General features: G+C 41.5%; 2 protein-coding genes across 7 annotated transcripts in view; both read right to left on the reverse strand.

The window, feature by feature from the left end:
• htt (huntingtin) overlaps positions 1–14399 on the reverse strand; it is a 40101-nt gene extending 25702 nt beyond the window's left edge. For 3 of the 5 annotated variants that reach the window (XM_050044874.1, XM_050044872.1, XM_050044871.1), the window contains exons 1-17: positions 14013–14399; positions 10173–10256; positions 9796–9916; positions 9089–9148; positions 8853–8932; positions 8358–8496; positions 7914–8055; positions 7394–7572; positions 7101–7305; positions 6693–6740; positions 6297–6374; positions 5752–6155; positions 3301–3427; positions 3075–3190; positions 2862–2973; positions 2481–2618; positions 1173–1331 (exon numbers count right to left, since the gene is read on the reverse strand). In XM_050044874.1, coding sequence (XP_049900831.1) covers positions 1173–1331; positions 2481–2618; positions 2862–2973; positions 3075–3190; positions 3301–3427; positions 5752–6155; positions 6297–6374; positions 6693–6740; positions 7101–7305; positions 7394–7572; positions 7914–8055; positions 8358–8496; positions 8853–8932; positions 9089–9148; positions 9796–9916; positions 10173–10256; positions 14013–14110 — 2290 coding nt within the window. In that variant the 5' untranslated portion in view covers positions 14111–14399. The remainder of the gene's footprint in view (positions 1–1172; positions 1332–2480; positions 2619–2861; positions 2974–3074; positions 3191–3300; positions 3428–5751; positions 6156–6296; positions 6375–6692; positions 6741–7100; positions 7306–7393; positions 7573–7913; positions 8056–8357; positions 8497–8852; positions 8933–9088; positions 9149–9795; positions 9917–10172; positions 10257–14012) is intronic. The other 2 variants (XM_050044875.1, XM_050044873.1) reach the window with 1 other exon arrangement.
• A 1905-nt stretch (positions 14400–16304) lies between these two features.
• Positions 16305–22788, reverse strand: part of grk4 (G protein-coupled receptor kinase 4) — a 62638-nt gene continuing 56154 nt past the window's right edge. Inside the window, exons 15-16 of one of the 2 annotated variants that reach the window (XM_050044886.1) lie at positions 22300–22431; positions 16305–20382 (exon numbers count right to left, since the gene is read on the reverse strand). In XM_050044886.1, coding sequence (XP_049900843.1) covers positions 20326–20382; positions 22300–22431 — 189 coding nt within the window. In that variant the 3' untranslated portion in view covers positions 16305–20325. Of the gene's footprint in view, positions 20383–22253; positions 22432–22788 lie in introns of both variants that reach the window. The other variant, XM_050044887.1, reaches the window with a different exon arrangement.

Genomic DNA, 22788 nt, shown 5'->3' on the forward strand with positions numbered 1-22788 from the left:
TGGACCAGACAGGTGAGAGAGAACCATTATGATATTTCATATTTTTCTTAGTCATGACCATGTTGTTTTGTTAAACTGTTCAGATTTTTTTTGTCCAATAACTTAATTTTGTGCTCAAAGTTAAAAATAGAAGGTTGTTGCTAAAACAGGATGATGATGTATGACCATAGTAGAATCTCTAAGTCATATGTTGTCCTCAGGCAGGTGTACCGTCTGAACACCGTAAACATCATAGTAAGCTAGCTTGTCTACTTATCTTGTATTTTACCCGAATTGTGGCACCATAACCTTAGTAACATCCGTGTAGCTGCCCTCCATCTTAGTTTAGTGTGTTGTTTATTGTAATAATGGCATTTGTTGCCAGTGTGAAGTGAATGGTGTCAATCAACACCGCGAATAACACCAAATACCCCCGGCTAAAATAGCACAACACACCAAATGTCTCTCACTTGCTCTCTTCTTGGCCACAGGGCACCGCAGGATGGATAGAGAAGTCCACTGTCTGAAATGCAGTTCCGGGATGTGTTTAAAGTTTGTACTGCCCACCAGCATCGGCCTCTAACAGGTCCAGACACTGGAAAGCACACAATTTTCAGTGCCATTAGAAAAAATAAAAAGAGCAACACTACTGTTGATCGGGGCAGTATCGGTGCTGTGCGCTGAGGTGAAAGCGGCCTATGCTAGTAGACGATGCCCCTCCTAAACATCCCATAGCTCCATTTCAAACAGCAGACCTTGGCAACAAATCTATCCTTCCTTTGAGGGACTCTGGCTGCTGCTGCACCACAGAGCTGCACACCAGCCAAAGAGCACCTCATCACTACACAACCAACAGCTGCAGCAGGAGATGGTGAAGAGGAGAGCAAGTGAAGGAGAGATGAAAGTCGCCATGTTGTGCCAAGTGTTGTCTCACTTGTGCTCTGTTAACAGCAAATTAACCAAAGTAAATGCCATATTGATGTTTTCCAAACTTTTGTAGATGCCATCTTTTTGCTATAGTTATGGATTAATGTTACATCTGACCATTAAACACACTCCCAGTTCTGTTTAAAAAAAAAAACAACAGAATGTTAACTATTAAACAGGAAGTAAAACTGTGGAGGGGGGTTTTAAATACTATCCAAACTTTCAAAATGTCAGCACCAAGAGAAACACACCACACACACACACACCTGTTGCACTCTGCACACTGGCCAGCCAGGTGTGAATGTTGTAACGTGTTTTGGTGAGTGCAGCTTGTATGATGGCTGCACAGAGGATGGCAGTGGCTCCTCTGATCTGGGGGTCCCCATGGTCAATGAAGCCCAGGATGTCACTGATATACTGCTGCTCTGCAAGGGGACAGAGAAAGAGAGCAGGGTCAAAGGCAGAGCTGAAGACGGTGGAGTGTGAATAATAATATCAGTTATGGCTGAATTTCATTTAGTTGCTTTAGTTTTAGGGTCCTGTCATGGTGCATGCTGGCTCACCATCACACTGTCATTGCAAACTGGAAGACAGTTAACGTTATTAGTGATGCCTTTGCTTTTCCTACAATGACAAGTCAAAATGTCTGCTGTGTAAAAGCCCCATTGTGCTCAATAAAACAGCGGAAATTATATTCACTAAGATAAGTGAATGCAAAAGGCCACAGACCAACAAAAACATCTGCTGTTTCAATAAAGATATCCACATTAACAATGAGCTTCAGTGAACAAAAGCCAATTTTACCTGCAACATCTCACCAAAAGTCATTTTGCTCATCCTGGAGATTCAGTGAGGCAATCCAAAACTCTTGCCCCAGCTACACTCATTCCTCAGGCTTCAAACTCCAGTAATATTGCTTATTGTGCATCCATATAATCATATCATGACAAATTCTCAATATCATAGCTCTCAGCTGTACAAGTTCAGAGCCAGCATGCACACCATCAGCAACCTGAAACGAAAGCAACTAAATGGAATTCAGCCATAATGGATTTCATTACTTACACCTGTGCTTTTCCTACTGTGACAAATCAAAATGTCTGCCCGCATAGCTCCACCCACCTGAGCAGAGGCCTAACAAGCCTAAATAAGTGGAAACACCTGTGTGGGTGTGCAAGGCCCCTAAATATGTGAATTCTTTTCCATGTGAAAATAGTATGATGATGTTCTAGTAAATTAATAATAAAAGCCCTTAGACTTGAGGATCTGAGTGATGACTGTCACAATATTCCATCCATCCATTTTCATCTGCTCACCACGACGGTCCAGCATAGTGCCCACATCACTGTTGACACCACACCAAACCACATATCCATCCCACGCTCCATCTTACCCTCACTTGTGAACAAGTGCCCGAGATACTTGAACTCCTTCGCTTGGGGCAGTAACTCTCTCCCAACCCACAATATTAGGTTTGTCCATTAATCCCCAATATAGGCCTTTTGTCAAAAGGAACCTCTTAAGGCATCAAGCATCATCTAAATAGGATTGTCTTAAAATTTTTATGCCCCTACCTTCTACTGGAATGCCGTCCAGCGGCTCCAGGTAGAGGGAATTAAAGAAGGCTTCAGGATGCAGTGCTGCTGCCGCCCCGACACAGCTGAGTGCCAGAGCCTTCACGCTCACTCGCACCTCCTTATCAGGGGTCAGACCTGGAAAAACATAGCACAGCAAAGATTTATATGCAAATGAAACAAAAAAGGAAGCCAGATAAACCTAAAAGTAAAAGTTCATAGTGCTGCAGTTCACAGATGCTCCAACTTGAGCACCTTTTAAAAAACAAGGCTAATGTCACTGGTACTTATTTGGACTTATATCAGTCTATTTGTAGGAAAATAGGATGACATCTTTAAACACACCTATGGCATATTTTAAGAAGTTCTGATAACACTTACCATTTTTTTGTCCTGTCAGCAAGAAGGAAGCAGCAAGAAGCCGTACACAGTGCACCAGCGGCTCGGCCCCTTGGTCTGTATAATGCCCGATCGGACCCTTTATCCGAGATGGCTGAGAAGCAGGCATTTTAAGTTAAGGACAGATACACAATAATTTTGCCTTCTTTACCTTCAGGTACAAAAAATTGGCATGGATGTTGGTGCGTGGATTACCTTGTTGTCAGGTTCGGGTTCAGCGGGTTCGTCCTTTGGTATGAAGCGGTCCACGCTGCTGTCTGAACCCTGCCGGTTGTGACCTCGGCCTTCGAACAGATGAGGCTTGCTCAGAGCTGCACATAGAAACAAAAAGCATGATTAAAGCTTCATATCAATGAAAAGGAACCTGTTCCCACTGACAACCCATGTTTATGTGTGTGCATATTTGTGTACACAAGCATACCCAGCGCTGACTGCAGGAAGGGTTCTGGAGGTTCTTCTTGGGAGGCAGGTGCTGCTCCTTCGTCTTCTTCGTCCTGTAACGTCCCGATCTGCATCCCAGAGTACTGGCTCTCACTGCCATCCAGCACCTTATGCACAGAAACACAGAGCAAACATTGTCAGTAAGAAACTAAAGTTAGATTACAGAAACATTTAATGCAACACATCTGCAATGCACCCACATGCAAAGGATACCGAAGTAGTTCTGACTCATTCATTTTTGAGTTAGATTTGCTGGATTGAGGACACACTGAGACACAGCATAACAAACAACTAAAACTGCAAGTCAAACATTCCCTTTATTAAACTCTGCTGGGTCATGCTTGAGTCACTTAATTTACAGCAAATCAACTACACACAGACAAAAAAAAGCACAGGCTTGAGAACTCTGCAATTGTGGTTGTCACAATCCAGAGGAAGACCAAGCTTTTGATCCAAACTAGTATTAGTATTTCGACTACATGGGGAACACACATGACATTTTACAGAGAACTAACTGGGAAGATGTATAAAGAACTCTCAATCCGAGAATTTTAAATAATTGTTTTCCCAGGTTTGGCTTCCGCAGGAACAAAAGCCTGTCACAGTCTCTCTGAAAGGTAAAGGGAATCAAATCTGAGGGTGAACGGTTAAAGGAACAGATGGCCTTCATGCTTCAACTTTGAACTCTTCAATGCAAGCCATCAGCATGGGATGTTGGGGTTGCTTGCTTTTACAAAGGTCTTTCAAAAGCATCTCATTTTTGAGAGGAAATCACTGGAAACGAGGAAGAGGAGGAGGAGGAGGAGGAGGAGGAGGAGGAGGAGACAGGGATTAATATATTGTCAATGACAACAAGAAGGGAAAGGAAGCAATAAGCAGGGTAAGTTCTGTGCATGGGTTGTGACGAACAAGCGAACGAAAGGGGAAAGAATGGAGGAAGCCAAAAGTTTCCAGACAAGCAAGCCCCTCCCACTCGGTTCAAAGTGTCCAATTGGCTGACCTTGTCACTAGTGCTAGAGGAAGAGGTGGCATAGAAGGAGGAAGAGGAGGAGAAAGAGAAAGAAGAGGACGAAGAGGAAGCAGTGTAGACAGAAGAGTCGCTGTCTGTGGCATCGGGACCCTCGGTGGAAGTTGGCGAGGGAGGGGATGGTTCAATCGCCCGCGGCAATGGAGTGCGCGACTGCGACGAAGCGGGGAGAAGGGTAAGGTGGAGGGGGGAAGGCCATAGAGGTAGAATTGTTAGAGTGGACAAACTCACACCAAAATGTCTCTGAAGGGGAGCAGCAAAACCTAAACAACTGAACCAAATCTGTGATGTCACATCTCACCTATGTACTCCAAGGAGCATTTATTATTATAAAATTCTGCATACACCATACATTACCATACAAGTGGTTTGCATGTTGTGCTCCATTACTGCTTATCAAATGTACTAAACATAACTACCAACAAGTTCCCAAACAGAGAAGACAGTTTTTCCACTATAATTGTAACCCCTGCCAAATAAGCCAAATATCCATCTATTCGAAAATCAATGATTTACCTCTGTGGGGCCCTCTGGTCAGTGCTTTTCTGAAACAATTTAGGTGCACTCTTTCATTTCAGCTCAGTGGAAGTGTCTTTACTGCATTTTGCTGTCATTTAGGGAGTCCTCACTATGCTTTATAGAGGGCGAGGTTTTGCCCATCCACACATACAGGTGTTGTTATGTTTCGTGCAATAACGTAAAAAAATTAGATGCGCCGCCCAACCTGAATCTGGGCAACAGTGGCGAGGATGCAAGCAGTTCTGCTATTAATGGGAAGGAAGCTAACGTTAGTCCTAGCCAGAGCACTAGCACCTCTCCTGTTGATACAGCTGCACCCTTCGACAAACACAGAAAGACAGGCTTTGATCCATCTTGGCTATCAGAGAGGAAATACCTCTCCTGGCTCAACAGGACTGATATTGGCAAGGTTAGGTGCAAGACTAAATAAAAATGTGTTAATGTGGCTATAAATGTTCTTGTTAGGCCATGTTTTATCTGTGTTAGTGGAGTCATTTTAATATTACCAATAATAAAGTCATCAACTGAAAGCATTATACTATGATTTGGGAAATTATTTAAATTAGATTCACGTATATGCAACTTGTAGGTAAAGGGCTAAAACATTTAAAACCACCTTATGCAGTGCTTAATATTTTGTCCATTCTACAAATCCTAACTCCATGAAGTGTAGCATCATTCTTAAAGTGGAAACTCTGCCATTAGGGACATTAATGTTCATAGTTAATTTTAGCACTTCATGGTAATTAAGTCTTTTAGTGTCCAGGGAAGCAGGCTGTCCTCTGGATTTCACACATATATGCACAGAAGTGAAGCACTGTGTGTTTAAGCTGTATTCACCAACTAAATTAAATCTCACTTGCATGCCCATTCAGTCACACTGACCAGTTCTGCTACATCTGAAGGGGTGACAGCTGAATCTGGTCCCTCTGTGGTGGTCTGCGAGGAGTCGCTGGGTGGAAGTGAGCGGTCATTAGTGCTTAGCAGAGTCCCGCCTTCTCCTAAGGGTCCTCCCTCCGGTGTGGCATTCTCTGGTGTGGTGTAGTCAGCCGTCTCTGGAGTAATGTTGGCCCCGCCGCTGGAGCTCCGACTCAACATTTCCTCCTCGTTGTCGTTGGGTGACTCAGGCGTATCGGATGCAGATGTTCCACCCCCGCCGCCGCCCTGCTCTGAAGAGGCACTGAGGTCCACAGAGTCGCCAGGCTGCAGGGTGTGCTGGGAGGAGCGCGGCTGCTCGGTGATGATGTCAACCTGGGCCGCCGTGGAGCCTTCTGCACCAACGACCGATGCTGCAAGAAAGACGCACACAAAGCTTATTTTTCACTGCAGCATGGGGCTTTATCAATTAGTTTTAAAAATGAAATATAGCCGGTAAGACTGCCACTGTTGCATAATACTTCACATTCTGCCTCCTGGTGGTTGTATCTCACCTGTGAAGGCACCAGTGGTGACCTCTGTTCTCTCAGCGTCGTCCTCCAACCCATCCTCCTCCCCAGAGAGCATTTTACCTGAGAACAACAACTTTAGTGTCAATATAACATCAACGGTTACACCAGATGAAGAGAGGGAAAGAGACTTAAACCTGGGTGGTGCAAATTTACTTTTAACTGAGTGTATTAAAAACACGACAACAAAGGAATCTGCCTTAGATTTTCTTGGATACGTACATTAAAAAATAAATACTGTGCATCATTAACAACGTATCCACAATTCAGAGGAAAATCAACCGCCACAGGTGACTCAGTCAGAGGTAAATTTGCCCAAACTTTGACAGAAACATCAGTTAGAGGGTAGAGGTGAACAGAGGAGATAAATAGACTAGTCACCTCTCTGTTTCCTGAGAATGAGTGGACTGCAGGAAGACCCTCCCCCCGCTGCAAATGGCAGGAAACAGGATATAGAAACAGGAGGTGAGGAAGAGAAAAGCAGCAAAAGCTCAGAGAAACTCATAGGAAACCGAACGATTATTTACAGACAACAGGGAAAGAGTTAGCAAGCAAAGAAAAAAGTTGCGAACACAGACCAAAGCAGGAACTAGAGCAGAGCAAAAACACAGTTTGATTGAGTAATTATTACCTGGCAAAATCAGCAAGGGTTAATGAATTAAAAGCTACCTGAAGCCGAGACATCCCAAGTGCCTTGCGACTATGTAAAACACTGCAGAGCCGACACTACATTGTACAAAGGAGATAACAAGCTTTATGAACACAGTCCCGACTGATTTATGTGTTTACCAATGAGCTCGAGGATGCTACCGGAGCGTGCACGGCTCTCGGTGTCCTGGCGGAATACAGTGCCGCGTGCGATGCTGCCTGCGGTGATGAGCATATGCAGCAGCTCTGGCGGGGGAGTCCTGAACATCTGCTGCAGGAGCTCCAGAGCCGCCGTGACTACATTGTGATCCCAGTGCTGTGTGTAGTGTAAGGTCAGCTCGTACACCTTGAGACACACAAATGTGAAATTTAGCCAGACCTTGATACTTAACATACAAACACAGACATCCACACAGTCACTCTCCACTCTCTACCTGTAGCAGTTGTTCAGGTGTTGGCTGTACATCAGCCTCCTTCCTCATGACTCCAAAGCTTCCTTTGAGGCTGGTGGTGTTGACTTGCTGCTGCAGCAGAGGCATCAGGTAGCGAAGGGTTAACAGCACACCCAGAATTAGGTGGCTGGGGTGCTCCTCATCCACTGGAACCAGAAGACCTAGAAAAGGATATATATTGTATGTATTCTGGATTTGCACCATACTGTTTTATATTTGCACTCTTTGTATTTGCTCTCATTCAACTGTGTATTGCAGCTGCTGCACAGCAATTTGCCTCTGGATAAATAAAGCTTTATCTTATCTTAGCACAGAAGGTCAGGATGTGTGTTTATTTGTCCTATTTGAATGTCTGTAGCTGCAGTGCTGTATAGCTAAAAGCAGTTCAATACTAAAATAGCTCACAAATGTAATTAATTAAAACTAATTAATTTAAAACTAGGCAGGTGAGAAAGTGAATGTCTTGAGTATTTCTATGAGTGTGTGCCTTTGTGTGTCTTACCCAGCAGCACATTAAGGAGCCAGGTGTAGAAGTAGCTGGTGCGTCTGGAGTGTTGGCACACGCTGACGGCTGAGCTGGCTGCTGTCCGTCTGATGGTGGGGGAGCTGGACTTCAGGTTGGCCACGAATGACTTCAGCAGCACCTGGGACAAAGATGGTTGGACTACTATGAATTCAAGCTTTCAGGATGTACAGACAGGCATATGTCCTCGTGCACATGGTGTCCAGTTTTTGGCAGTAATTTCTGTTAAATTAGTTACATCTAAAACATTTTAAAATGACAGCGTTTTGACATTGCCGGTAGGAAGCAAGCCTTTAAAATTAAATGTAGGCATGGGTACAGAAACACGGTATTAAATTCTAAAAGACAACAGATGAAGCAATTGAAAGCAAAAATTCAATTTCCATTATCAACACTTTCAACATTTTTGCTTTGTCTGGATACCTTGATCTCGCCATCATTGGCGAAGTGTCCCAAGGCGGCCATGATCTTGGGCATTGCAGCAGCCAGAGTCTCCTGTACTGTCTCCTCCTGTCGCTTGGTGATTCGGCTGAGGCATGGCAACAGGTTGACCAGGTAGGGTCTGGACCACAAAGATGGAGGGAAGGATAAGAATGCAAATAGAACAAAGCAGCGAAACACCCTTTTCAAAGTGTGTTAGACAGTGATGTTTCTTCCTCTAACAACAAAAGGGATTTTTTTTTTTAAAAAATAGCTGTTTTAGTAACCTAAAACTCTATTTGCATGTAGATGAGAGGCCAAATGTGAGGACAATATGAATTTACAAAAATATCTGTATATGTGTAGACAGGGCCTTAACCAACTAGTTAGTACGTTTGCAATGTACACCAAAATTTGCTAATCTTCAGGTGGGATTTTCCCTCTGAGTTTGGCATCGTGTAAGCAAAAAGGTCATTTTCAGGCATTGTGTGTGCATACCTGCATTTCTGTGGTCTGATGAGGTGAGCGAGCTCAGCAAACCTCCACAAAGCCGCCCTCAGACTCCGAGAGGCACCGTTCTACAGAGATGCCCAAAAATCATTAATGTCACTCAGCACACAAGGTGTTTTCATTTTCGCACTTTACATGAAACAAATGTCAAACATTTGTCATTGGTCTGAGGATAACACTGTGGCATAAAAAAACAACTCACAGCACAAACATATACTTCATACCTTTTTAATTTCTTTGTATAGCTCCAGCTGCAGCCTAGGTAGGTTGGAGTCCATCAGTGCCTGAAAATAAATATCAAAAATTATTCTCCAAACCAAGGCTAATTATTCTGTAAGTGTACTGAGTCCTCATTGGGTGCTAACAGAAAATTAATTGATGATCAACATACTGTCCTAGTCATATAAGCAGCATATTCCATTTGGATACGTCCATCAGGCCTTTTTCCAAATTAAGCATTTGCTGATTAAGACATGTGGGATATGCAAATATTATTCAGGTTTTAGGAGCATTCTTTGGACATGTATACAACACATTTGGAATATGCGTCTCAGCTTTTTACCACAGTTTGCAACACACGGTCTCTGGCTTGTTTATGGTCAGGCCTGTGTTTTGTCATGAATGCATTGTGCAACCAACTAGCCAACAGTTTGAAAGGCTTTGGGGTTGACATGCATACTCATTTAAAATCACACATTTTGGGTGGGAGGAAGAAACACACCTCCTTTTAAACATTATGAAAAACTTTGATATCAACATTGATGTTTTTGGACATGCGCAAATATTTCATCGCTGACCTTTTCAAGAAGGTGGTTTAAGGAATGAAAGAGAAAGGCTCCAGAATAAGGGCAAAAAACAGAATAAGTTGTGCATGTAAACGTAGTCAAAGTTGAAAATAGGAGAAAAGAAAGCAGTGCGGGATCCTGCTCACTTTGATGATTTTGTTCAGGCACTCATCGGCTACCATCCGGACATCTGATTCGCTGTCATCGCTGCAGAGCAGGAACATCTCCATGGCGATGCCCAGCAGTTTCTGAAACTCTGGAGATGTTCTGCTCCCAGGACCATAGAGAGGAAAGGTGAGGCAAATGTCATTACACACACAGACTATCGACTTTCAACATACATTGTTTGTATATGTAAAAAACACTTTTCTGAATTGTTCACACATGAAACACTCAAAACTATCATGAAATCAGAGGGGGTAAAATGTCATAACCTCTCAATGCAATCTGACTCAAACTGGCAAATATTAAACTTAGGTCAGTGTTGTCACACACTCTCTAAAGTTCATTCAGGAAGGCCTACCTCAGAGATTGAGCCACTATGTTTTCACATATTGTCAGGCAGTGGGTGACCCTATCCTTCTTTGTGGTAGCCTGTTCTTTTTTCCTGTGAAAGAGAAAAGATGGCGAGGATGAGAAAAGGGACAAATAAAAAACAAGAGTCCGCAAAAGACAAGAAGCGATAGAGGCAGAGGAGGAGAAAGATTGGACAGAAGAATTGGGTCCAGACTGAGAAAGTACCTCCAAGAAATTAAACTCCTGGAAGTCATTATATCTCTAAACATGAATCAGAATTACAATTAAATTTATTGCTGATGGAATACTGAATGTAACACGTCAGTACCACCCCACCCATAAAACACTGCAACGCTGGCCAATTCTGTAGGTATCACTGAAAAGACAACAACCAAAGAAATCCCTGTGCAGACATAAAAGGAACCACAGTGTACATTCAAACTCCAGTCAAATCTAAGCATCCCTTGAATTAAAGGGAGAAATGTCCATAACAAAACTGGCAAGCCACTTAAGTGGAAACTCACAAGACCACAATTTCAGACTGATTTACTCTGCATCTAATTATAAAGCATATATCAGCAGCAGTGACAGAGCAGCATAAACCCTGCTCTCTAACTGGGTAAATCACACTCTCTACATAGCTGGAAGACTGCATATATATTCCATCATTTACACCATTAGTGATGCCATTTATAAACACCATAATGTTGTGTATAACAAGTACAGGACGTAGAGCTTAAAGAGTAGCCTAATACTAACTGTGCAGCTTATTCAACGTAGCTGCTGTTTTACATTACGTCATGTAAAAATATGTAGCAATGTTCTCTATGGCTACACAACTGATAAAAAATGGTGACCTCCTTGTGTGAACCTTCCAAACACTACACCCATCACGCAAACATAACAGTGCATGTTGTTAATATGGTAGACTCCCTAGAGATGAGCCAGGCCCACACCATAATTAACATCTGCAATCATAACAACATGCATGCCAGTTATGATTTCGTTTGACTTGCTCATGATTTTCTGTGGCATCAGAGAGAATGATAATCATGTGAGAGCTAAGCAGCTGCAGTTTTTGGAGCCAGGCACCGCAGCTGCTTTCCAGCGACTGCAGAAGCTCAAAGCATGATTGCAGAGACTTGGCTTTCCCCTGAGTTAAGTCCTTATTGGCTCATCAGATTTAAACATATTGAGTTTCAAGATTTAATTCTATCCAGGATAATAGCTTTGAGATGTTGCATGGACTAGAAGTTGATATTCATTTAATACATCAAAAGTATGATTGTTTATGGCAGTGTAAACTGTCTAGCTACAGTATATTACCTTTATAAATTGGTTATACTGTATAGTAATCATAAAGGAGAAACCATTCTGGGGAGTGTATTGCTGACAACAGGTGAAAACAGACATTTTTGGGCACTGCTGGACTGCAAGATGAGCCAGATAAATCTGATGGTGCGGTACTAACACCAAACCATTTTGAAACTTGGCAGATGAAATTACTGACTAAGGTGAATAATATATTTGAAAAGATGGAAAAGATGATACTGTCATTATGGAAGGTGTCTGGCATGTGTTTCTTGAATGAAAAGGCTTGGTTCTTTGAGCAGAGGCAAAACAAAAACTAAGGGTCCATTTCAGAAAGCAGGTTTATCAAAATCTGAGTCCAATCCTGAACTCTGAGTTGATGAACCCTGAGGTGGAAAACACTGAGTTTTCGGGATCAGGGTCAGTTTAATCAACTCTGAATATGTTCAATCTGTTAAGCTTGTGCGCGGTGAATGAAAAAAAGCCATCATCAATGGAGCTCTACAAGATACTACAATCCACCATTGCAACAGGTAAACTGTACAGATAACAATAACTGGGATGGCAAACTACGCCGCTGGAGCTCGGCAGGGTGGACCTTTTCACAGCATACATTTTGACTTGTCATAGTAGAAAAAAAAACAGACCAAACTTATAACATTACTAATGGCTCAGTTCCATTAAGTGCCCCAGTAAGCTATTGCAGTGAGCCAGCATGCACAATACCCGGGCTTCACCTAAGAGGAATGCAGCTATCATTAATGTTATTAAATACACCTGTGCTATTCCTACTAGTACATATTAAAATGTCTGCCATAAAAAAGGTCTATTTTGATAAATCTATGATATATTTGAAGACCTGTATGTGGACTGTGCACATTTATCTTTTTTTAAAGAGCCTAAGTCAGGGTAATAGTGTACTAAATTAGCACCATGAAGTTTCATTCAAGGTTGTCCATTCATTCATCATTTAGGTTATAGTCTATATTAGCCAACATTTTAAATCTATTTGTTCAGCTTTAGTCTGACGGACATAAAACACAGGGGCCAGCAACTGAAGATGGAAAATAGAGTTGAAGATTTAAAAAACATAAATCAAGGACAAAGGCCTTGAGACATGATTGTAACCGGATCCAGTAATAATGTGGTTGGTTGGGGATTTGCACTGGAGTAGAGAAATAAGCTACAGTAGAGCACTCAGCTATATCAACAAATGTAGTACCCCCAGACATTTTCATTCAAAAGCTGTTGTTCAGACTATATGCAGCCTATTAAAAAAAAACCTCACACGCTCACATATTGCAGCAGCACCACCATGCAGTTCTCTCAGAAATATTAACATAGCCTTATCTCAAATATTAGAGGAATTATGTTCCCAGTCACATCATGGGGATTATTATTCATTGATCATAAGAGTCTAAACCATCGTGCCAATTCTTAAAATCTAAACTGAGATGACACATAATGTGCAATAAACATTTTAGTGGAAGTGCTCTAGCTCTGTAAAAATAGGACATGCAGACGTGTGATTCTGAAATAAGGGTGACTTGATGCTGCGTTATATCTGAATCAGGGTAAAAACCGTTGATCAAAGAACTGATTGGCAGGGCATAAATGTTTCTTTAGATAGTCTGGATAACAAGCTGATACCGAACCAAAATTTTGATTCAGACATACAGTAAACCTCACTTAAATAATGTGCTTTGATCCATGCTTTGATATGACTGAATCAATAAAGAAATGAAACAGTGTGTTTAGCTCTGTTAGAGGGAGGAGACAGACAGAAACTCAGGGTTTGTTTAGAAAACCTGGCAGCAGGTGAGCTTCCCAGAGTCAGTGACCACAGTAACTAACCCAGAGTTTCAGTTACCTCTCTTTCTGTAACTCAAAGACCCAGAGTTTCCCTCATCTCAGGGTTCACTAACAAAACCTGCTTTCTGGAGCACACCCCCAGTCACTACAGCACCTCTGGCTCTATTGATCAGGATGGGGTGCGATGGACAGGCGTAAGTGACGTCACTCCAGGAGGCTGCCGTATTAATGCACCAGGTCATCGGCAGAAGTTACATCTGCCCTCCTGTACAATTAACTGCACCATGTTACACTCAAATTTAACATTTACATTGCAAACAGAATTGGTCCACCGAGATCAACTTGTTAAGCAGACTGTGAGTCATTTAAGTGATCCCTGACCCTTTGAGCAGGTGCGTGGGCATCAATTAGCGGATGCCTTCTGTGTTAGCTATCATTCAGCTAGCCTGACCCCAAAAATCTCCATTGCTGGCACTCAGATAATGTCAGGCAGCAAATCCTCGCTAAGCATTGGTGCAACAGCTGGCAACAAGTAGATAGATAGCGGAGAAGTTTCAATAATAGGTCTGGTTACTGGCTTGCATGTTGGCGTAACTGGCTTCAGGCTAGCTATTAACCCTTGGTGTCGTTACCTGACAGGCACCAACGTTAGCTCGCGAGCTAAGCTACCTGTCTAGCTGTTAGCTTGCTATGCAATCTCCGTAAGACAAAACAATCCACTTACTGCCTCTGGACAAGCTCCTCGGCGGTTGGTGGTCCCTGTTGCTGCTGGAATGACTTCAGAGACTCAAAGGCCTTCATCAATTTCTCCATGGTGGCCATTTTAGCAATCAACAGTAAGGAAGCTAACGGTAGCTAGGCTAGCTAATATTTACTATGTGAGCTAACTAGCTAGCACAGTGGGGACAAGTTAGCGCACGGAGAGAGCAAGCGGTGCGTAGTGCGACGAGAGTGTTAACACTGCTCGCGACAGCTACCACCGGCTCTCCGCCTTCTCTTCGTGCAAGATATCTCTTATTCTTTCACAATATTATTCCTAAATGGACAAAATGTTGGTTGATAATAAGCCATCTTTGATGCAGCGTTGCGATCCCCCGACAATCACACCAGGAAGTGGCATATGTGACAGTTGCACAGAAAGGGGAGGGGTGAAACGTCAGCGGCCAATCAGACTGCGACTATATGATGAGTGACTTGAGAAGAAGCCAATGAGTGACTAAGGTTTTTTTTTCCTTTTGTTGTTATTGTTGCTGTCACGGGACCGCTGTAATCCAGATTGTAATAACATATTTGAGCGACACACATGCTGTAGCTGGGGCTTTTATCCGTGTGCAAGGATATATGAGTGGGCGGTGTGTCAGTGAGGAGGCTAATAGAGCTTCCTATGTATCAAAAGCAAGGAATAAAAACACATGCATGGAAATCTAACTTATCTAGCTCTCATCCTCACATGGACAATTATATTACTGAGGTTAAACCCCTGACTAAGTGGAAGATAATTAAAGCTGTAGATGGTAATGCCATATTTGTTGTCACTATAATTTGACAGTAGTACACGAAACAGATAATATGTGAAAAAAAATGTGTTCCTCTGCCTCCTTGTAGTGCTACTAATGGTATTTTGTGGCCCAGAGCCATGTTGGAAACAGTCAACAATGCACCGCCCATTGTCAGGAGCAAACTTTCTCATTTTAGTCAAGTCAGTTTTGCTTTGAGAGTCCATTTAAAAACAACAAATATTGACCAAAGTGCTTCAGAAAGAAATAAAAAAAACACAGGAATGATCAAACAAAACCGCCATTAATAGGAGAGTGTAAGTACAATTAATAAGAGCATACAATAACTGCACAAGCAACAAAATAAAACAGTGAAAATACACGTGTTAAGCAGTGTTCCTCCTAGTGATAATTAAAGGCTAAAGAAAAGAGATGGGTCTTAAGAAAGGTAGAGGGGGAAGGTCAAACTGTAAGTGGGAGATTATTCCACACTTTAGGACCAACAACTGAAAATGCTCAATCACCTTTAGTTTTTAACGTGAAATGGAGGGCAGTGATTGGTCACCAGATCTGAGGGGTCGGGAGGTGGAATAGGGGATAAGCAGTTCAGAGATGTAAGCAGCTGTGTGTCCATGCAGCACTTTAAAAACAAATAAAATAATTTTGAAATCAATTCAGTACTTCACTAATCTCTCAAGACAGATTCTGCAATCTACATTGTAGGAAGAAATTTTTTTTTTTTTTTTTTTTACCGATGGATTTCCAGATTGGTACTTCACAGGTAACCAGTGAAGAGAGGCCAGTACCGGTGTGACATGGCCTCTCTTCCTGGTACCACTGAGTCTTACTGCTGCATTTTGGGCAAGCCGCAGGGGGGATAGGGCTAATCAGTAGCTAAACAGTACTCTAAAATGTTTCTGAAAACATTTGAGGTGAGAAAAAGGAAATGCAGTAACAAGATCTGTACTCATATTTGATCAGTGCGGGTTTGACAGTGTGACTGCAGTTCATGAGCAGTTTTGATTGACTGCTGCAACTGAGACTCCTCGGCTCTGATTGGTTGTTTTCATTCAGGTGTGGTGGATTCTAGAAAATGCCATTAGAAGCACCACAAGGAAGAGAAAGAACATGATTGTTTTTCCACAGATTATCTGTCTCATGCACTACTGTCTGGATTTAGTGACAGTTTGAGCCAAAATGACAAAAGTTATTCTAATGTAAGTTAGCAACGGTAGCTTTAATGAAGAAAAGACAATCAAACAACAGAAAGAAATCTAAAACGTTGAAAGGAATATTTTCTAATGCAATGACTGGAAGGAATGAAAGGAAGGCTGTATTAAAGTCTTACCTGGAGGAAATAGCCTGTAATACCAGCAGTGCAGATTCATATTGTGGCTTGGATGTAGCACAGGTCTTACCGCATGACACTATTTTTTATTTCCTATTTTTTTTTCTGTTTGTGCGTATTTATTCATAAAAAATATATCAACATACGACACAAATAAGTCAAGACACAAGTATTTTTATACAAATGGCAGTGTATTATTTCATAATTACAAATGTCAGATATGGTACAACAACCAGTGATACAACTTGTACAAGAATTAACAATGACTGCAGTGGTTGAACAACATGACTGTACAGATACAAAAAAAGAAGAAAAATCAAGAAGTCCCAGGCCCCATCTGAATGCCAATAATGCATTTGTCATTCCTCCCTTCCTCGAAAATATCACTTATCTGACATATCTGGACAGAAGAGTGTGAAACCCTGGTGAACCTCCAGGCATTTATCGGTGGTTATCCCAAAACTGAAGTGACATCAAGAAACTAAACGTTGCTGGTGAGTGCCATCCCAGTTTTCAGGGACAGGCTCGCCATCGAGGAAAGGAGGAATGCATGTCCTGAATTCAAACGGGGCCAACTCAGCTGGTCACCTTGCCATTTATAAAGTTGTCCTCAGATACCAGTGAGATATGTTGGCACTAGAAGGTCATCATTTACATATACAAGGAACCTGAAGTATTACAAACCGATACATGCTTGAGTAATAAAACATATGTATTTTTTTTAAAACAGGCATTACAATGCACTTAGTGCGGACATTCAAAACTGTTGAGCTGTTTAAAGTTCCTTTATGTGAAGGAATTTCTCTCAGAATGGACGGAATGATAAAGAGGTTGAAAAAAGGCGGGATGTCAGAACTTAGATCGGTAATTGGCACATACAATAAAGGCTGTGAGTCTTTCTTTAGTAAATTATTCCGATAACAAGACAAGTTCGCTTTACTTAATGTTGCTTTTGGTATCATTGGCAAAAAAGTTAAAGACACTTCCTATAGTCATTGTCAAAACACACCATAGTGCAATGAAACTAAACAGAATTTCTTTACTGCTATATGGATGGTATAATAGTAAAGTTCAAACAATGACAGAGGCATGGGTGGCAAACACAGTTTCATTTCCCTGTGAGAGTGAGTGAATGTGTGTTAGAGCTTAGTTACATGTTAGAAATACATCATTTACAAGGTTTTTGAGGCTAAAGAGCGAAAAGGCTAAAATCTACATAGGCAAGAAAAATCAGCTTTAAAATGTGCCTGAGAGCAAAAAAAAAAAATAAAACAAAATAAAATTAAAAAAAGACAAAGACACTCAGAAACTCAAGTGACAAGCCAGCAACAGATGCATTCGATTCCTAATTTTTGATAATGGAATGTGCAACAGGGGACATTTTTTTTAGAACAAGCCAACTCTCCAAATTAGTTAACCAGATGGGGAATTATATGCGTACCATTTCAAATGTAAGCAGTCTTGAATGGTTTGAAATCCAACTGAGTGACATCCAAGTCCCTACATGACTTCTAACTATTGTATTGTTGTACTTCAATGCATTAGATTGAACAAAAGCTGCATTTGCATACAATGTAATACACACGCACACACACAAAGCTAACATGTTCAGATTGGGTATTCACAGCATTAAAACAGGTGGTGGGGAGTAAACAGCAACTGCCTCAAAAACAAAATTCAAAAGCAAAAAAAGGCATCAAATGCCTGAAAAATGCCAAACAATCAGAACATGTTGGAAAATGTACAGAAAATGCATTTGTACATAGTTTGAGTAACTTGGAAGGAAACATTTCTTCTATGATGAAACAAAAGTGCAAAACAGCTGTGGTTCTGCAAGTGTTCCTGTACACACATACAGATGATGGTAGCTCTGCAGGCAGGATACTAATAAACATTTTTCCCATGTTCCTCCCTGTCAACACACTACTGTCTCACATCATTCCTACGATAGAACAACATACAGGATTTCATTGGGATTGTTAAAGGCGGGTGCTATTAAGAAATGTTATTTTAATCTAGTACACACACAGCTAAAGCCACTGGATCTAACTGGAGATCTACTAGCAGGATATGTGGCCAACAGGCATCGTGCTATCTATGATCAACAGGCACAGAGGCCAAAGCAGGCTGTATCTTGACTCAGCGCAGAGGCTAATAGCTGCTGACAGCTGAATCAATGGAAGCTAGTTTAATGCAATGGCAATTTGTTATCTAGATGAAGCCCTTGTCAGCTGCAGGTCAGATCTCTGATACAGTGCCATCATCATCCTCATCGTCTGTCTCTGTGTTCCAACTCATTCTTCGGTCAACTTTCTGGTACACTAAAAAATAGGGGTGGCAAATTACTAGGGTATTTCAGGGGGAAGGATTTCTTTACTGGAGACGTCAGGAAAAACAAAGCAAAGAAAAGCCAGGTAGCACAACAAAAGAAAAAAGGATGAGGAATAAAGATAAAAAAAAGTGTTTTGCCTGAGTGAAAAATGTAACAGACATTTACTTAAAAGGGATAGTTCAGATTCTTTGAAGTGGGGTTGTATGGGGTTCTTACTATTAACCATTAACAGTAGAAGCTATGCAGGGCACTGCTGTGGATTGGGGTCAGCAACAAAAAGGTATTTTAGCAACCTAAAAAAAGTCTCACCTAAAAAAATTGACATTAGTTTAAGTGTACATTATATTGAGAGTATTTTAAACTGCTTCACCTTTTTTGTCAGATAGCCCAGTCCAACGGACAAGCCGTTAACAAATTCAGTTCCCCATCTATGCTCCTGTCAAAGCCACCAGACTCCACTGACAAAAACAGTCATTTTAGCTCACTGAATATGGGAGCTACTTGTTTACCGCTGCTTCGATCACTTAGTTAGTTTGGGTTATTGTGCGATTTTGGTGTTTAAACAGGTTAGCTCGGATTCACCAAAGTCACACAATAACACAAACAAACCACCTGATTGAGGCAGCAGTAGATCAGCAGCTCCTGTGTTCAGCAATATTAAATCGTTGTTTTTCTCAATGGAGTCTGGCTTTGAAGAGAGCTTCGTTTTGCGGTTAGAAATCTCTCTTTAGGTGGCTAAGATAAGTTTTGTTGCAGACACCTCCACAGCAATAGATTGCTTTGCTTCTGTGTTGGACTCCAGCCTGCTTCTCCAAACTGGGGGCACACCGACTGACATCTACTGTAAGTAATATACTGTCTAAGGATAAATACCCTATACAACCCCACTTCAAAATATCAGAACCATCCCTTTAACAGCTGTGCTCCCAAAAGGAAACACACTCTGACATTGTTGATCTGAGCCTTCTGCAGCTCATGAGAGATTTTCAGAGAGGTCCAGGAGCGGTAATTATCAGGCCTTGTATTACCCAGAAATGCTTTTGTAGTAGTTCCTTAAAATATACTAACCGTTGCACATGCTGACTAAAAGATTGTCAGAAATAAATCCATGCCATCTCTGCTAGAATTGAGTCATTACAGGCACCTAGAAGACGGTTTACTACACATGCTGTCCAGTCCAGTGCAACCTGCCTGGCTGGGCTGAGGGAAGGGTGTGGATTATCACTCCCAAACTTGAATCAAAGGGGCAAGTGGAGATGTGGTAAACATATGGGAAGGCTTAAGCAGCATGGCATCAACACAGCTCTGTTAGACTGGATTTATTTTCCCCTATATCATTTGGATTTATGCGGTTCGTTTAGATCTACCTGAGCCTAGAGGGGTGCAGAGGCTAAGGGTTACTTTGAGAACCGGGTGGATCTGATGTGCTAACAACACGTCACCAAATCAATGACAAACATACAGCACATATAAAAACAAAAAAAAGGCCTTATGCTACATTGAGAAAATAAAAACAAAACTACTGGTACTGTGCTTCTTAAAAAAAACTCCCCAATACACATTATCCATACTCATTCCAAAAGAAAATAAAAAGGAAATAAAAATGTAATGTATGCATTCAAGTGGTACTTTTATGGCTTTTTGTACAATACAACCTTTAGTGAAAATATACATCTAGACATAAATTCAAGTACAAATGTACAAAATCTTTAAACTCATACTTTTTTCTTTAATTATAATACACTTTTAATACAGCTCATAAATACAGGTCAACATTCACTGAGTTCCTAAGATTTGCGCTCGGTTGGAGTTTGTGGTGAAGTTCAGCGGCGAGGGGGGCGGGGCAGGTGGAGGGAGTGGTTTAAAGTCGCGAGGGCTCTTCGATCTCGTCGTCACTGTAACCGCTCTTAAAACAGACCTGGGAAGAACCAGAAGTGAGGATATATCACTAAAATTAGCAACTATCATCTCTACACCATCTCCCATGAGCGAGATGATGTCACACTCTCCCCAAACGCCGACCTTGATTTAACCACATCACAAGTAGTACTTCTGTAGAGCCCAAGCTGGTGTGCAGCAGTTAGAGGATAACATAAGATATGCAACTGAAGCAAAGGTGCACGTTTGGTAGCAGTTAAAAAAATGTGATTATTCTGTGCTTCCTAGAATAATGATAGTATAACAAAACTGAAACTGCTATATAAATCAGTTTTTAATGCATTATCTCCACTTAAAATGATATGCAGTTGCCTTGCTAGAGACCTGATGCTGTATTTGCATCTTATCTACAAAGAGCTGCCTTACCGTTTACTGTTACTGTTTTTCATCTCTAAGAATCATGCAGAGGTTGGCAGTGCCTTCAATCTTTTTCTCACGCTAAATACAGCCCCAACAACCTTTACCAATAAGATAAGGCAGACTGTATGTAGCCTGAGTGGCAAACCGCAGGGTGAAAAAATGTCCACAAAGCATTTACTACAACTTTAAAGATTGTTGCAGTGAGCACATGGTGGTATCTGAAGGCAACTCAGATGAGCGTACTGACATTTTAATTGTTTATCTTCTCTGCATTTTCCACGTAGGAGATCACTGTTCAGAGCGCTTTAATAAGAAAACCAAACTGAAACTACAAAAGACGGATTTTGAGAAGTGATGAGGATGTGTCATCCCCTTGTCCCCAGTGGTAGCTACACCCTTGAATTCCAGGAAAGTTCAAGCAAGTACAGAACAAAATGAAAGATCCCTCTGATAAAGGACAAGTGAAAGTTAGTGGAAATAACGTGGTAGTTGAGAAGCCCCCTACAACCAGTAAAATAATGTATATATTTTATCTCTGACAAACATTTTGTGATATGTGTCTCTGTATCTTAAAGGTCCAGTGTGTAGGATTTAGGAGGATATTGACAGAAATTAAATAAAATATAAGTAGTATGTTACCTTTACTTATAACTGTTGTGTTTTTGTTCCCTTAGAATGAGCCGCTTATATCTGCATAGGGAGCAAGTCCTCACCTACAGAGATCACCAAGTTACACCTACAGGTTTCTACAGTAGACTGGAATGGACAAACCAAACACTGGCTCTAGATAGGACCATTCTCTGTGTCACATCAGCCACAGTAGCTAGCAGCTCCTCTGCTATAAGCAATGTCAAATAAACAGATTTTTTAAATGTGAAACTGCTATGTTTAGTATTTTTCATTGGCTTAAATCACCAGGTCCCTTTTTTTGGAGAGGAGGAGACCTATGGTGATGACTGACCTCCTGGTAAAAACATCTTGATCAGAGAAAGGGTGAGCACACTAGCAGGTGCTGGGCTAGCATCCTGTCTGTGACATGCTGAGCAGCATAGGAGAAACACAGATTTGTAACAGTAATGCTCCCGGTAAAAACCTCTTGATCAATGAATAGTGACTGAAATCTGACCGGGAGAAGTTTCAGCTGACTGCAACAAAACCCCCCTAAATCTTACACACTGGACCTTTAAAGGCAAAGCTCGATATCAAGACTCCCCACAACCAAAAATCAGCTTCTCTCAAGAAAAAAAAATTCTTGTAAGACCTTCGGAGACAAAGCGGCATAGCAACAAATACAGAAAATAAAATGCAAAGGGAAAGAAAAGGAAAAAAGAGAGGCCTTATTCCAACCAACTTGAATTAGGACTGATTTCACTGGAAACAAATTCAACATTCAAATTTCCCAAATTTCAGAGGTACCGTTTTCACATGTTGAGTTTGGACAAGGCCTGGAGAAAAAAAAAGAATAAAGGAAAGAAGGAAGAGAAGAAGTACCTTAGCCCCCACCCCCTCGGACAGTTGCCGGAGCACTAGCACTTGCCTCTCTTCTGAACAGGCGGTAAAAGAAGCCTCTCTTTGGTGGAGGATTAGGCCGGTTCATGTCCAGATCTGAGCACAGCGTCCCGTCAGTCTCATAGACGTTGATTTCTTTGAAGCACTCCATCTCAATCATCTACAAAGGACGAGAGGTCGAGTTATCTACCCTGGTTACAAAAGGTCTGTGCGTCAGCATTGGGGTGGGTGCCATTTATTTATAACACAAGCCTCTCTACAGGTAGCTGCTTAAGAATCCATCTGGATTCAGCATTTAGGAAGTTAATGAACACCTCCACACCTTCACTCATAAATATTCAATCACTTGAGTCATTCACAGGCAGCGGCATATTCATATTTAAAAGCATTTTCATGGGCTCATTGTTTTATAATACTCCTAAAGGAAGGCATTCATCATTAATACAGATAGTCCTATGTCATCAGTGCTGTACTGCGTTGTATGTCTGTTGTGAGACTGAATGGTGACGTCATCTCA

The sequence above is a fragment of the Epinephelus moara genome, chromosome 5 (assembly GCF_006386435.1).
Source record: "Epinephelus moara isolate mb chromosome 5, YSFRI_EMoa_1.0, whole genome shotgun sequence".
NCBI lineage: Eukaryota > Metazoa > Chordata > Actinopteri > Perciformes > Serranidae > Epinephelus > Epinephelus moara.